Below are 14,015 nucleotides of genomic sequence, written 5' to 3'. Positions count from 1 at the left end.
ATGAGTCTCCTTGGTATATTCCACGCTTAATCTGTATTGGCTGTGATGTGATATTATTTGAATTTGTTTGGATATTAAGTGTGGTTTTCCAATTTTTCATTACTATGTTTAGGAACTGTATCAATTTAGGATCTACTTTGTATATTTCCAATATTTGTAGTAACCATAAGTGGGGTACACTATCAAAAGCTTTTTGGTAATCAATGTATGCGTAGTGTAGCGACCTTTGTTTAGTTTTAGCTTGATATGTCACCTCTGCATCTATTATCAGTTGCTCTTTACATCCTCGTGCTCCTTTGCAACAACCTTTTTGTTCTTCATTTATAATTTTGTTCTGTGTTGTATGTGTCATTAATTTCTGTTTAATGACTGAAGTTAATATTTTGTATATTGTTGGTAGGCATGTTATGGGGCGATATTTAGCTGGGTTCGCTGTGTCTGCTTGATCTTTAGGTTTCAGATAAGTTATTCCATGTGTAAGTGTATCAGGGAATGTGTATGGGTCTGCAATGTAACTGTTAAATAATTTAGTTAGATGTGAATGTGATGAGGTGAACTTCTTTAACCAGAAATTTGCTATTTTATCATTTCCAGGGGCTTTCCAATTGTGAGTAGAATTAATTGCTTGGGTGACTTCATGTTGCAAAATTATCACTTTAGGCATTTGTGGTATCATCTTGTATGTGTCTGTTTCTGCTTGTATCCACCGTGCATGCCTGTTATGTTGTACCGGGTTTGACCATATGTTGCTCCAGAAGTGTTCCATGTCTGTTATGTTTGGTGGATTGTTTATTTTAATGTGTATGTTATCTATTGTCTGGTAAAATTTCTTTTGGTTTGTGTTGAATGTTTGGTTTTGTTTCCTTCTATTTTCACTTTTTTTGTATCTTCTGAGTCGTTTGGCTAATGCTTGTAATTTCTGCTTCTTTTCGTCTAATTGCTCTGTCGCTTCTTGTTGTGAGATTTTACCTAACCGTTTTCGTTTTTTTTCCGAGATTTCATTTCTTATAAATTGTGTTAGCTGTCCGATGTCTTTTCTCAGTTTTTCTATTTTGATCTATAGCCTGTGTTGCCATGCTGGTTTTGTGGGTTTCTTCTGTGTGTTGGTTGGTTCTGATCTCTGCCTAGTGTGTATATTTAGTGTAGAGAGTGCTCCTATATAAACCAGTAGTTGTAACTCTTCCATAGTTGTGTTTTCATTTATTTTGTTGTGTATGATTGTGTTGATAGTTTTTATTGTTGTTTCGACTTGTGGGTTATTTGGTGGTCTATGCAAGAATGGTCTAATGTCTGTATTTGTGTCTTTCTATTCTATATATGTTAGCTGAAATTTTTCTTCTATATCTAACATCTGTGTCACTTCGTGTTCTATTTGTGCTTGTTCTGGTGGCTGTCTTAAGATTTCGTTTTCCTCTGATTGTTTAATTGGTGCGTGTTGTTCTTTGTTTGTTTGCTCTGGGATGTTTGAGTCCATTACTGTATTTTCTTCTTCTTCTGGTTGCACATTATTTTGTTCCAGTATTTGTTGTACTTGTTGTTTGATGTTTTTTAATTCTGACTGGGGTATCCTGTTATTTTTGATTATTACACGGATCTGATCAGCTAGTCGTTGTTCTGTTAAAAATTTTAATTCTGGGTATCTGGTAATAAATGTTGTGTATACTTGTGATCTGTATCCAGTTGTGTTGGTTCCTAGGTTTGTTGTTTGGTAATAACAGAACATGAGGTGTCGATTAACTTCATCTGACCATCTCATCCTCTGTCTTTGTTTTCCTTCTAGGGTGGTTGCAGGAAGCATATCCTGCAAAACACCTCTATTTGGATTTAAATCATTTTCCAGTTGGCTAGCAGTGTCGTTACCATTGTGGGCGGGCATAGGGTTCAAGCGTCGTCCCCGACCATGACGGCGCTTGTCCGAGGCTTCTTTAGTTCTGTCCTGAACCAACTAATCACACTAAAAGGGGGGTTAGCCCTATTAGTGGTTTGTTCTTTTCGTCGCCTTTTACGACTGGCAGAACATACCGGAGGCCTATTCTTTTCCCGGGCCTCCACGGGGATGATTATTATTATTATTATTATTATTATTATTATTATTATTATTATTATTACCAAAACAATTTAAATATGTGGAACACACAGAATAAGTTTAAGAAGTGGAAGTGATGCTTGAAATCACTAAAGAACACTTTCAAGTACCATTGAATGACCTAAGGGATAAAAAAGCTAATGATATTGATAACATCACAGATGGTTTTATAAAAGTATGGAACTGGCCATATTCCAGAAGACTTTAAGAAAAATATTGTAATATTGATTGACTGATGTGGCCTTGTAACAATAACCAAAACGGCCTTGCTGTGCTGGTACTGCGAACGGCTGAAAGCAAGGGGAAACTACAGCCGTAATTTTTCCCGAGGGCATGCAGCTTTACTGTATGATTAAATGATGATGGCGTCCTCTTGGGTAAAATATTCCGGAGGTAAAATAGTCCCCCATTCGGATCTCCGGGTGGGGACTACTCAAGAGGATGTCGTTATCAGGAGAAAGAAAACTGGTGTTCTACGGATCGGAGCGTGGAATATCAGATCCCTTAATCGGGCAGGTAGGTTAGAAAATTTAAAAAGGGAAATGGATAGGTTGAAGTTAGATATAGTGGGAATTAGTGAAGTTCGGTGGCAGGAGGAACAAGACTTGTGGTCAGGTGACTACAGGGTTATAAACACAAAATCAAATAGGGGTAATGCAGCATAGTGAACGCATTATTGTGGCCAAGATAGATACGAAGCCCACACCTACTACAGTATTACAAATTTATATGCCAACTAGCTCTGCAGATGACGAAGAAATTGAAGAAATGTATGATGAAATAAAAGAAATTATTCAGATTGTGAAGGGAGACGAAAATTTAATAGTCATGGGTGACTGGAATTCGAGTGTAGGAAAAGGGAGAGAAGGAAACATAGTAGGTGAATATGGATTGGAGCTAAGAAATGAAAGAGGAAGCCGCCTGGTAGAATTTTGCACAGAGCACAACATAATCATAGCTAACACTTGGTTTAAGAATCATGAAAGAAGGTTGTATACATGGAAGAACCCTGGAGATACTAAAAGGTATCAGATATATTATATAATGGTAAGACAGAGATTTAGGAACCAGGTTTTAAATTGTAAGACATTTCCAGGGGCAGATGTGGACTCTGACCACAATCTATTGGTTATGACCTGTAGATTAAAACTGAAGAAACTGCAAAAAGGTGGGAATTTAAGGAGATGGGACCTGGATAAACTGAAAGAACCAGAGGTTGTAGAGAGTTTCAGGGAGAGCATAAGGGAACAATTGACAGGAATGGGGGAAAGAACTACAGTAGAAGAAGAATGGGTAGCTTTGAGGGATGAAGTAGCGAAGGCAGCAGACGATCAAGTAGGTAAAAAGACGAGGGCTAGTAGAAATCCTTGGGTAACAGATGAAATATTGAATTTAATTGATGAAAGGAGAAAATACAAAAATGCAGTAAATGAAGCAGGCAAAAAGGAATACAAACGTCTCAAAAATGAGATCGACAGGAAGTGCAAAATGGCTAAGCAGGGATGGCTAGAGGACAAATGTAAGGATGTAGAGGCCTATCTCACTAGGGGTAAGATAGATACTGCCTACAGGAAAATTAAAGAGACCTTTGGAGATAAGAGAATGACTTGTATGAATATCAAGAGCTCAGATGGAAACCCAGTTCTAAGGAAAGAAGGGAAAGCAGAAAGGTGGAAGGAGTATATAGAGGGTCTATACAAGGGCAATGTACTTGAGGACAATTTTATGGAAATGGAAGAGGATGTAGATGAAGATGAAATGGGAGATATGATACTGCGTGAAAAGTTTGACAGAGCACTGAAAGACCTGAATCGAAACAAGGCCCCCGGAGTAGACAACATTCCATTTGAACTACTGACAGCCTTGGGAGAGCCAGTCCTGACAAAACTCTACCATCTGGTGAGCAAGATGTATGAAACAGGCGAAATACCCTCAGACTTCAAGAAGAATATAATAATTCCAATCCCAAAGAAAGCAGGTGTTGACAGATGTGAAAATTACCGAACTATCAGTTTAATAAGTCACAGCTGCAAAATACTAACACGCTTTCTTTACAGACGAATGGAAAAACTAGTAGAAGCCAACCTCGGGGAAGATCAGTTTGGATTCCGTAGAAATATTGGAACACGTGAGGCAATACTGACCTTACGACTTATCTTAGAAGAAAGATTAAGGAAAGGCAAACCTACGTTTCTAGCATTTGTAGACGTAGAGAAAGCTTTTGACAATGTTGACTGGAATACTCTCTTTCAAATTCTAAAGGTGGCAGGGGTAAAATACAGGGAGCGAAAGGCTATTTACAATTTGTACAGAAACCAGATGGCAGTTATAAGAGTCGAGGGACGTGAAAGGGAAGCAGTGGTTGGGAAGGGAGTAAGACAGGTTTGTAGCCTCTCCCCGATGTTGTTCAATCTGTATATTGAGCAAGCAGTAAAGGAAACAAAAGAAAAATTTGGAGTAGGTATTAAAATTCATGGAGAAGAAATAAAAACTTTGAGGTTTGCCGATGACATTGTAGTTCTGTCAGACACAGCAAAGGACTTGGAAGAGCAGTTGAATGGAATGGACAGTGTCTTGAAAGGAGGATATAAGATGAACATCAACAAAAGCAAAACAAGGAGAATGGAATGTAGTCTAATTAAGTCAGGTGATGCTGAGGGAATTAGATTAGGAAATGAGACACTTAAAGTAGTAAAGGAGTTTTGCTATTTGGGGAGCAAAATAACTGATGATGGTCGAAGTAGAGAGGATATAAAATGTAGACTGGCAATGGCAAGGAAAGCGTTTCTGAAGAAGAGAAATTTGTTAACATCGAGTGTAGATTTAAGTGTCAGGAAGTCATTTCTGAAAGTATTTGTATGGAGTGTAGCCATGTATGGAAGTGAAACATGGACGATAAATAGTTTGGACAAGAAGAGAATAGAAGCTTTCGAAATGTGGTGCTACAGAAGAATGCTGAAGATTAGATGGGTAGATCACATAACTAATGAGGAAGTATTGAATAGGATTGGGGAGAAGAGAAGTTTGTGGCACAACTTGACCAGAAGAAGGGATCGGTTGGTAGGACATGTTCTGAGGCATCAAGGGATCACCAATTTAGTATTGGAGGGCAGCGTGGAGGGTAACAATCATAGAGGGAGACTAAGAGATGAATACACTAAGCAGATTCAGAAGGATGTAGGTTGCAGTAGGTACTGGGAGATGAAAAAGCTTGCACAGGATAGAGTAGCATGGAGAGCTGCATCAAACCAGTTTCAGGACTGAAGACCACAACAACAACATTGTAATATGCCCAAGGACAAAACAGGTACACACGAAGTTCATAAGACGTAGAGCATTCTTGGAAAATATGAACAAGAATAATACACAAGTGCATCAAGAATAAAACTAAAGTGAATTTACGCGAAGACCAGTTCAGCTTCCATGATGCAAGAGGTACAAATGAAACCATCCTGTGCCTCTACAATATAATTGAAGAAAGTCAAAAGAAAAATTGACATAGCTTTTGTAGATCTGAGGAAAGCATTCAACATTTTCAACGAGAACAAACTAATGGAAATTCTAAAAAAAAATAATTAAGTTTGATTATAGAGACAGGAGAATAATTAAATAAATATACAAGGAAAAAAGTGAAAGTAAGCACTCTCTAAACTGAAAGAGAAGCGTGAATTCTTAAAGGCTTAATACGAGGATGAAATTTATCCCTAACCCTGTTCAACATCTACGGAGTCTGTTCAGAAAATTCTGGAACTTTGTCCACAAAATTTTTCTATACTTACCTTTTTCTTATTGTACATGGTCTCCTTCGAAATACTCTCCTCCACAATTGATACACTGCTCCCAGTGTCATTTCTGGAAACAGGCTTGGTACACTTGTCTGGATCGCATGAAGTACCACCTGCAAATTCTTGTTTCTCTCATCTATCGTAACAAGTCTTCATCATTTCAGTGGGATTTTCAACTTCGGTGGGGGGGGGGGGGGGGCAGATCCCAGGTCAGCAGAGTATGGAGGATGAGGTGGCACAGTGATTTTGTTTTTTTTATGCAGTAGTCACGCACCCAACAGGGATAGTCAGCACCAACAGGGATGAATGTGTGGGTGCATTAGTGTGATGTCATGAATTGTCTCGGCACATTTCAAGCCTTTTCCTTCTCACATTTTCTCACAGACATCGCAGCACGTCCAGATAGTACTATCGATTAGCAGTTTGTGCCTGTGGCATGTATTCATGATGAACTAATCCTTCAAGGTTGAAGAAAACTATAAGCATTGCTTTGACATTTGAGCTGACCTGATAAGCTTTTTTTTAGGTCTTGGAGAACCTTCGCTGACTCGTTGTGAAGATTGATCCTTGATCTCAACACCATAACTGTAGACCCACGTGTCATCATAATTAGACTCGGGGGGGGGGGGGGCTGTTTTTTTGGCCGGCTTTGCTTCAAATTATACATATGCAAATCACTCAGGAAATCTTTTCTTTATTATTATTATTATTATTATTATTATTTTGCTTAGGAGAGTGCAAAAATCTCTGTACAATAAAATTTTATTTCTTACAAGAAAATGTTGTCTGAGGTATGTATTATGTCTCAAATTTTGCCAAAAACGCATGGGTGCACTGTTGATTGCTGAGCTATGGGGTCAAACAAACTGCTGTATCTCCAGAAGTATTGAATTATTAATCATGGAATTTTACCAATGATCATTGGGAACATGTGCAAATGTTTACACAAAATTTCATCAAAATCCATGATGTTCACACAGGAGCTTCTTCTGAAATTAGACTACTTGGAATGGAATGGCCCAAGGTGTTTCATGATGAAGTGCCACTAATCCATCCATGTATAGGACATTTTTCTTAGAGAGAGAGAGAGAGATAACTACTAGTAGTGCTACCTCATAAGGAACTGGCATATTACTGTGACATTGTACTACTCGATGGCAGAGTAGTACACTTTTTCAAGAAGACTTAGACTAATTTCCCTTTTTAGCAGTAATTTCTGTGTACTACAGTTCACACTACATGGTTCATACTTCACACAGTTGTGTGAGAAAACGTTGCCTGACAAAAAAGTGAAGCACCCAGAAGACATGATCATATGTCAGTGTAACTTCATATGGGCACACACACCATTGGTGGATGTGTAAGTGATTTAGAGTTGCAGTTCAGAGGACAGGTAGAATGGTCACCAGGGTACAGTAGTCTGGTTTGTATTTAGTTTTGTTACTAGGCCTGATTGGGGTATGCAAGTCTTGTGAACACCAGAGAATGTGTTGTAAGGATAATCCCATTTGCGCGGTTCAGAAAAAATTGGTGGAGGAGGGGAGGATCCAGATGGCTCAAGTAGTGAAGCAGCCATTCAAATCAAGCATGTTAATGGCTGCTTCACTACCTAAGCCGTCTGTATTCTCCCCACCACCACCAGCTGTTCTGAACTGTGCAGATGGGTGTTAATCTTTACAACAAATTATCAGCTCCCATAATTATCCTGTGCTAACCTATGGTAACATACTGTCCCTGCACCCTTCCTCCACAGTTTCCATCTCCTCTGTCCTATCACCTCCTCCCCATTCTTGTCTCCCAGCCTTTTTGTTTATTGCCCCATGCCGTGCCTGATGGCATTCTAGACCCTGTACACTCTGCCGGATAGCACTCCTCTCTACTATCACCCATACATTGTTATCCCTACCCCTTCCCTGTCCCCTCCAGATTGCTGCTTCCATCCCACATGACAGCTGCATTCTGGCCTGAACTGATGCAGTTGGCAGTCATGTATGTTAGGTGTGCTTGCTTGTGTGAATGAGTGGTATGTGTTTCTCTTTTGCAGGTGAAGGCTGTGGCTGAAACTTATGTATAAGTGTCTTTTAATTGTCCCTGTCTGCAGCTTAATGTGTCATTTTTATGGAAAGTAGCAATCTATCTTTTCCTACATTGTTAATGTTTAATTTAGCTACAGAAAACGTAGTCACTGCCTAGGAAGCAATATAGAGGATGGGCCCTAAGTCTGCTGTCACTAGCAATTCTTAGACTTTATACTTTGTTTCACCTGTCAAGGTGGGTGTCGGTTGTGAACTTGACTTGTCATAGTACCCTCAAGTCAACTGACAGTAGCAGTTTCTGATTACTTTTATTCGTGTTATCTGAAAAACAATGAATGGAAAGTAAACTACAGAACAGGATGTATTTGTTTTGCAAAACATGTTGGGAGCATGACCATAATTATAGTCATGTTTGTGATTTGATGGTGAAATGTTTTCCAAAAATGCAGCCTCCATCTTGACAAGGTATTCACAAAGTAAATTTAAGACTTGAAGGGAATGGGTCAGTAGGGGAGCTTCCTCTCACACATATCCAAAGTCTGTTACTACAGAAGAGAATCCTAATGTTGCCATGAAATTTTTCGTGCAGTTGCTGACTAAATCTCAAAGAAAAGTATTGAAGAAGCATGAAGTAGCTAGAACAAACCTGCAAAGAATCCAGAAGAAGTTGGGATGGAGACCATATAGACCTACTTTATTTTGAGGCCTAAATGAAGATGAACTGTACGGGCGTTTGGAATTCTGCGAGTTGTACGCAGCCAGACAAGAAGCTAATTCCAAGTTTTACCAAAGCATTCTTTGATGCACCAAAGCAATATTTAAGGTGAACGGCAGACTGATCACACACAACATGTCTAGTGGGATTCTGTGAATCCCTATGCGGGTATGGAGACAGAGTTACTCTAGTGTAAGTATATGGGTAGGGATTTTCAGTGGTGAGCTAATTGGGCTTATTTTCATAATGGTACTGTCAGTTCTGTAAATTACCTAGATATGCTTTGAGAAATGTTGTTAGTATTGGAAAATAGTCCACTTTTGGAACCCCTGCAGCCAGTTAAGGAAAAAGTTGGTATGGCAACAAGTTGAAAACTCTGATGAATGGATTGTTGGACACAATATTATTCAGTGGCCTCCACTATCCACAGATATCATACCCATGGAGTGTTCAGTTTGGGGTATACTAAAAAATGATGCTTATTCTGTCTAGATTCCTGATGTTGAGCATTTGAAGGAATGAATTCGATCAGAATTTGAAAACCAACATCTTGGGAGATATGCAATAAAATTTGTAAATCAGTGTTAAAAATATGCTATGTTTGCACAGTTCAGCATTAAAACCACATTGAGCATCTTGTTATGGCGTATCCTGTAGGTGTATTGGAGACAAAACTGATTCAGTAGTGACTTAAAATGTTTGAATCTCTTCATTTGGCACTCCGCATGGTGCCAAGGTGAAAGAAGAATAACAGTACCATCCAAGAAAGGTATTAAGTGGCCATATTAATTTCAAAATGTAGAGCTATGAGACAGAAAACTCATTGGAAGATGTCTGATAATGCAACTGGTAGTATCAGTATGACAAAGGGGGGTATTTTAATGTATCAAATGCTGTAGCATCTATGGGTAATAGCTTTAACAGCAGAAGGAATGGTAAAGGAGAAGATTGTAAACAAAGATATGAATAACTATGACTGATTATAAAGATAAATAAAAGAAGTAAGTATGATGAAAAAATTGTTCCCCAATTCTGTCTGCATCGAGCCAACATCCAATCAAAAGAATGGTTAATACTGAAAATCATCAGATTGCTGTGAACATACGTGTGTGCTGGGGTAGAAGAGTAGAACTTCAGGTATTTTAGTAAGGAAGGTGGTGCAGAGAACTTACATTCAGGCAGATTGTAGTTCGGTACCTTGTCCTGCCAACCAGATTTTGGTTTTACATGGTTTCCCTAAGCCATTTAGATAAATGCCGACGTAGTTTCTTCATAAAGGGCACAGCCATTTTCCTTTCACAGTCAGAGCTTCTCTCTTTCTCTCTCTCTCTCTCTCTCTCTCTCTCTCTCTCTCTCTCTCTCTCTCTCTCTCTCATCAGCAGTTTAACATTAAATCTTAATCTTCCTTTCTTTTTTAGGTGTTTGAATGAAGTCTGTTTTTAAATTTCATTCACATTATTCTACTGACATTGATGTTGGTTTTGTTATTATAAATATGTAGTCTGATGCATTTTCGCTATCAGCATAAATTTTATATCACTTTTAATCCAAATATTTGTCTCTCACTCTTTTCAGTTTTACCCCTTCCAGTGTGAGTATATTGGAGGCACTAGTGTTCTTTCAACACATTACACAAAATATCAAAAATTGATTTTAGTAGTTTATTGTTATTACATTCTTTGGAACAATAGTGCAGCAATGTGCTTAAAATGGAAATGCTTGGAAGCTTGAATTGTGTTGGAGGAAAAATTTTAGTGTCTTGGAATCCAAGTGCAAATAATACAGTGATAATTCTGAATGAATTGCACTGTGTGATGCATAATTTTCATGCAAATTACATTAATTTAACTATTACTAATATAATTGAATTTTTATTAATTTAATGGTACTAAATTTTATATCACTTATATTTTCAGGTCCCCTTCAAGATGAACTTTTCAAAGTTTCTGATCACAGCAACATGTATTTGCATAAGAGCATAAGATGTTATATAGTTGCTGAGATATGTCGATGGGTTGAAAATATTTCTGTGGGATCAGAAACAAAGAGGGTGAGCCAATCCAGCAAAGATGTAGAAGGCTCATGTGATGGATATGATGATGGCGTCACTACCAATATTGTAGTTGCATCTCACTCTTATAATGGCAAAGAAGTTACAACTTCAAAAGATGATGAGAATATTCAGTCAGAAGAGAAAAATGGTTTAAAGGTCTCCATTACTTCAGAAGAAATAGTCCAGCCTGGAAAAGATGCAGAGAACTCAGAAGAGAGCTTTTGTATAATTGGAAGAGAAAGCAATGATAAGAATGGGGAAGAGGTCAAGACAGATAGTGATAAAGTATATACAATTGTAGAAAATGAACAGATCAGTCAATTACAAACCACTGCAGGTAATTTAAAAGAAATTACTATTGCAAAGGAAAATGAAGATTGGGCCTGTGTATGTGAAATTCTTAAAAAGTATTTTCCAGATGTTATAGAAGAAAGTGCAATTAGACATTTCAAGAACCAGCTGGAGGTAAAAAAACTGGAGCAACAGTTAGCTAACTGCATTGCAAAATCTCAACAAAATACATCACCATTATCAGATGAGCACTCTGAAAATGAAAAACTTTTGGCAACACTCACAAAACTTAAACAAGAAATAACAGTGTTTGAAGCCCAGAGAGTTAATGTACCAAACCCATTTATAAGTTACTGCAAAATGGTTAATGTTTGTCAGATAATTGCTGAGAAATTTCCAGTTGAGGGAAATGAACTGCTGGAAAACGTTAAAAGTTCATGGAATTTGAAAATTGGCTCATTAAGTTAAGGGTGGTGCAATTTCAATGCAGACATGGGAGTTGTAGTACTACTGATGCCCCTTCAAACTTTACAGCTTCTGACAACAATATGTAATAAAACTGTGTGAAATGTTATGTGAAAGTAAAATTCCAACTTAAGACATGTAAATGTCATATTTAAAGCACTTTTTGATGCCTTATTTTTTTGTGAACATCATGTTATATTTTTTGTTACAGTAATGAATTTGATTACAGTATTGTTTTCACATTAGTAACAGAGAATTATAAGGATGCGCTATTCAGATTTTCTACCATTTTCAGATATTTGTGAATGGTTGTGATGAATACTAAAATAAATTATACTTTTTTGTGCTAACTTAGAAGCTGTTCATTATTTTATTAATATACATAGTAGGTGAATATGGATTGGGGGGAAGAAATGAAAGAGGAAGCTGCCTTGCAGAATTTTGCGCAGAGCATGACTTAATCATAGCTAACACCTGGTTCAAGAATCATAAAAGAAGGTTGTACACCTGGAAGAATCCTGGAGATACTAAAAGGTATCAGATAGATTATATAATGGTAAGACAGAGATTTAGGAACCAGGTTTTAAATTGTAAGACATTTCCAGGGGCAGATGTGGACTCTGACCACAATCTATTGGTTACGAACTGCAGATTGAAACTGAAGAAATTGCGAAAAGGTGGGAATTTAAGGAGATGGGACCTGGATAAACTGAAAGAACCAGAGGTTGTAGAGAGTTTCATGGAGAGCATAAGGGAACAATTGACAGGAATGGGGGAAAGAAATACAGTAGAAGAAGAATGGGTAGCTTTGAGGGATGAAGTAGTGAAGGCAGCAGAGGATCAAGTAGGTAAAAAGACGAGGGCTAATAGAAATCCTTGGGTAACAGAAGAAATATTGAATTTAATTGATGAAAGGAGAAAATATAAAAATGCAGTAAATGAAGCAGGCAAAAAGGAATACAAACGTCTCAAAAATGAGATTGACAGGAAGTGCAAAATGGCTAAGCAGGGATGGCTAGAGGACAAATGTAAGAATGTAGACGCTTGTCTCACTAGGGGTAAGATAGATACTGCCTACAGGAAAATTAAAGAGACCTTTGGAGATAAGAGAATGACTTGTATGAATATCAAGAGCTCAGATGGAAACTCAGTTCTAAGCAAAGAGGTGAAAGCAGAAAGGTGGAAGGAGTATATAGAGGGTCTATACAAGGGCGATGTGCTTGAGGACAATTTTATAGAAATGGAAGAGGATGTAGATGAGGATGAAATGGGAGATATGATACTGCGTGAAGAATTTGACAGGGCGCTGAAAGACCTGAGTCGAAACAAGGCCCCGGGAGTAGACAACATTCCATTAGAACTACTGATGGCCTTGGGAGTGCCAGTCATGACAAAAGTCTACCATCTGGTGAGCAAGATGTATGAGACAGGCGAAATACCCTCAGACTTCAAGAAGAATATAATAATTCCAATCCCAAAGAAAGCAGGTGTTGACAGATGTGAAAATTACCGAACTATCAGTTTAATAAGTCATGGCTCCAAAATACTAACGCGAATTCCTTACAGACGAATGGAAAAACTGGTAGAAGCCAACCTCGGGGAAGATCAGTTTGGATTCCGTAGAAATGTTGGAACACGTGAGGCAATACTAACCTTACGACTTATCTTGGAAGAAAGATTAACAAAAGGCAAACCTACGTTTCTAGCATTGGTAGACTTAGAGAAAGCTTTTGACAATGTTAACTGGAATACTCTCTTTCAAATTCTGAAGGTGGCAGGGGTAAAATACAGGGAGCGAAAGGCTATTTACAATTTGTACAGAAACCAGGTGGCAGTTATAAGAGTCGAGGGGCATGAAAGGGAAACAGTGGTTGGGAAAGGAGTGAGACAGGGTTGTAGCCTCTCCCCGATGTTATTCAATCTGTATATTGAGCAAACAGTAAAGGAAACAAAAGAAAAATTTGGAGTAGGTATTAAAATTCATGGAGAAGAAATAAAAACTTTGAGGTTTGCCGATGACATTGTAATTCTGTCAGATACAGCAAAGGACTTGGAAGAGCAGTTGAACGGAATGGACAGCATCTTGAAAGGAGGATATAAGATGAACATCAACAAAAGCAAAACGAGGATAATGGAATGTAGTCAAATTAAATCGAGTGATGCTGAGGGAATTAAATTAGGAAATGAGACACTCAAAGTAGTAAAGGAGTTTTGCTATTTAGGAAGTAAAATAACTGATGATGGTCGAAGTAGAGAGGATATAAAATGTAGACTGGCAATGGCAAGGAAATCGTTTCTGAAGAAGAGAAATTTGTTAACATCGAGTATAGATTTAAGTGTCAGGAAGTTGTTTCTGAAAGTATTTGTGTGGAGTGTAGCCATGTATGGAAGTGAAACATGGACGATAACTAGTTTGGACAAGAAGAGAATAGAAGCTTTCGAAATGTGGTGCTACAGAAGAATGCTGAAGATAAGGTGGGTATATCACGTAACTAATGAGGAGGTACTGAATAGGATTGGGGAGAAGAGAAGTTTGTGGCACAACTTGACTAGAAGAAGGGATCGGTTGGTAGGACATGTTTTG

General features: G+C 38.0%; 1 protein-coding gene across 1 annotated transcript in view; it reads left to right on the top strand.

Moving 5' to 3' along the window:
• The window catches only part of LOC126253158 (gem-associated protein 5), a 413,052-nt gene extending 401,271 nt beyond the window's left edge, over positions 1-11,781 (top strand). Inside the window, exon 22 of the mRNA XM_049954316.1 lies at positions 10,539-11,781. Within this exon, the coding sequence (XP_049810273.1) occupies positions 10,539-11,434 (896 nt within the window). The 3' untranslated portion in view covers positions 11,435-11,781. The remainder of the gene's footprint in view (positions 1-10,538) is intronic.
• Positions 11,782-14,015: the final 2,234 nt, after the last annotated feature.

Source organism: Schistocerca nitens, chromosome 4 (assembly GCF_023898315.1).
Source record: "Schistocerca nitens isolate TAMUIC-IGC-003100 chromosome 4, iqSchNite1.1, whole genome shotgun sequence".
NCBI classification, from domain to species: domain Eukaryota; kingdom Metazoa; phylum Arthropoda; class Insecta; order Orthoptera; family Acrididae; genus Schistocerca; species Schistocerca nitens.
Note: the sequence above shows the minus strand (reverse complement) of the source record. Positions and strands in the feature narration are given on the sequence as shown.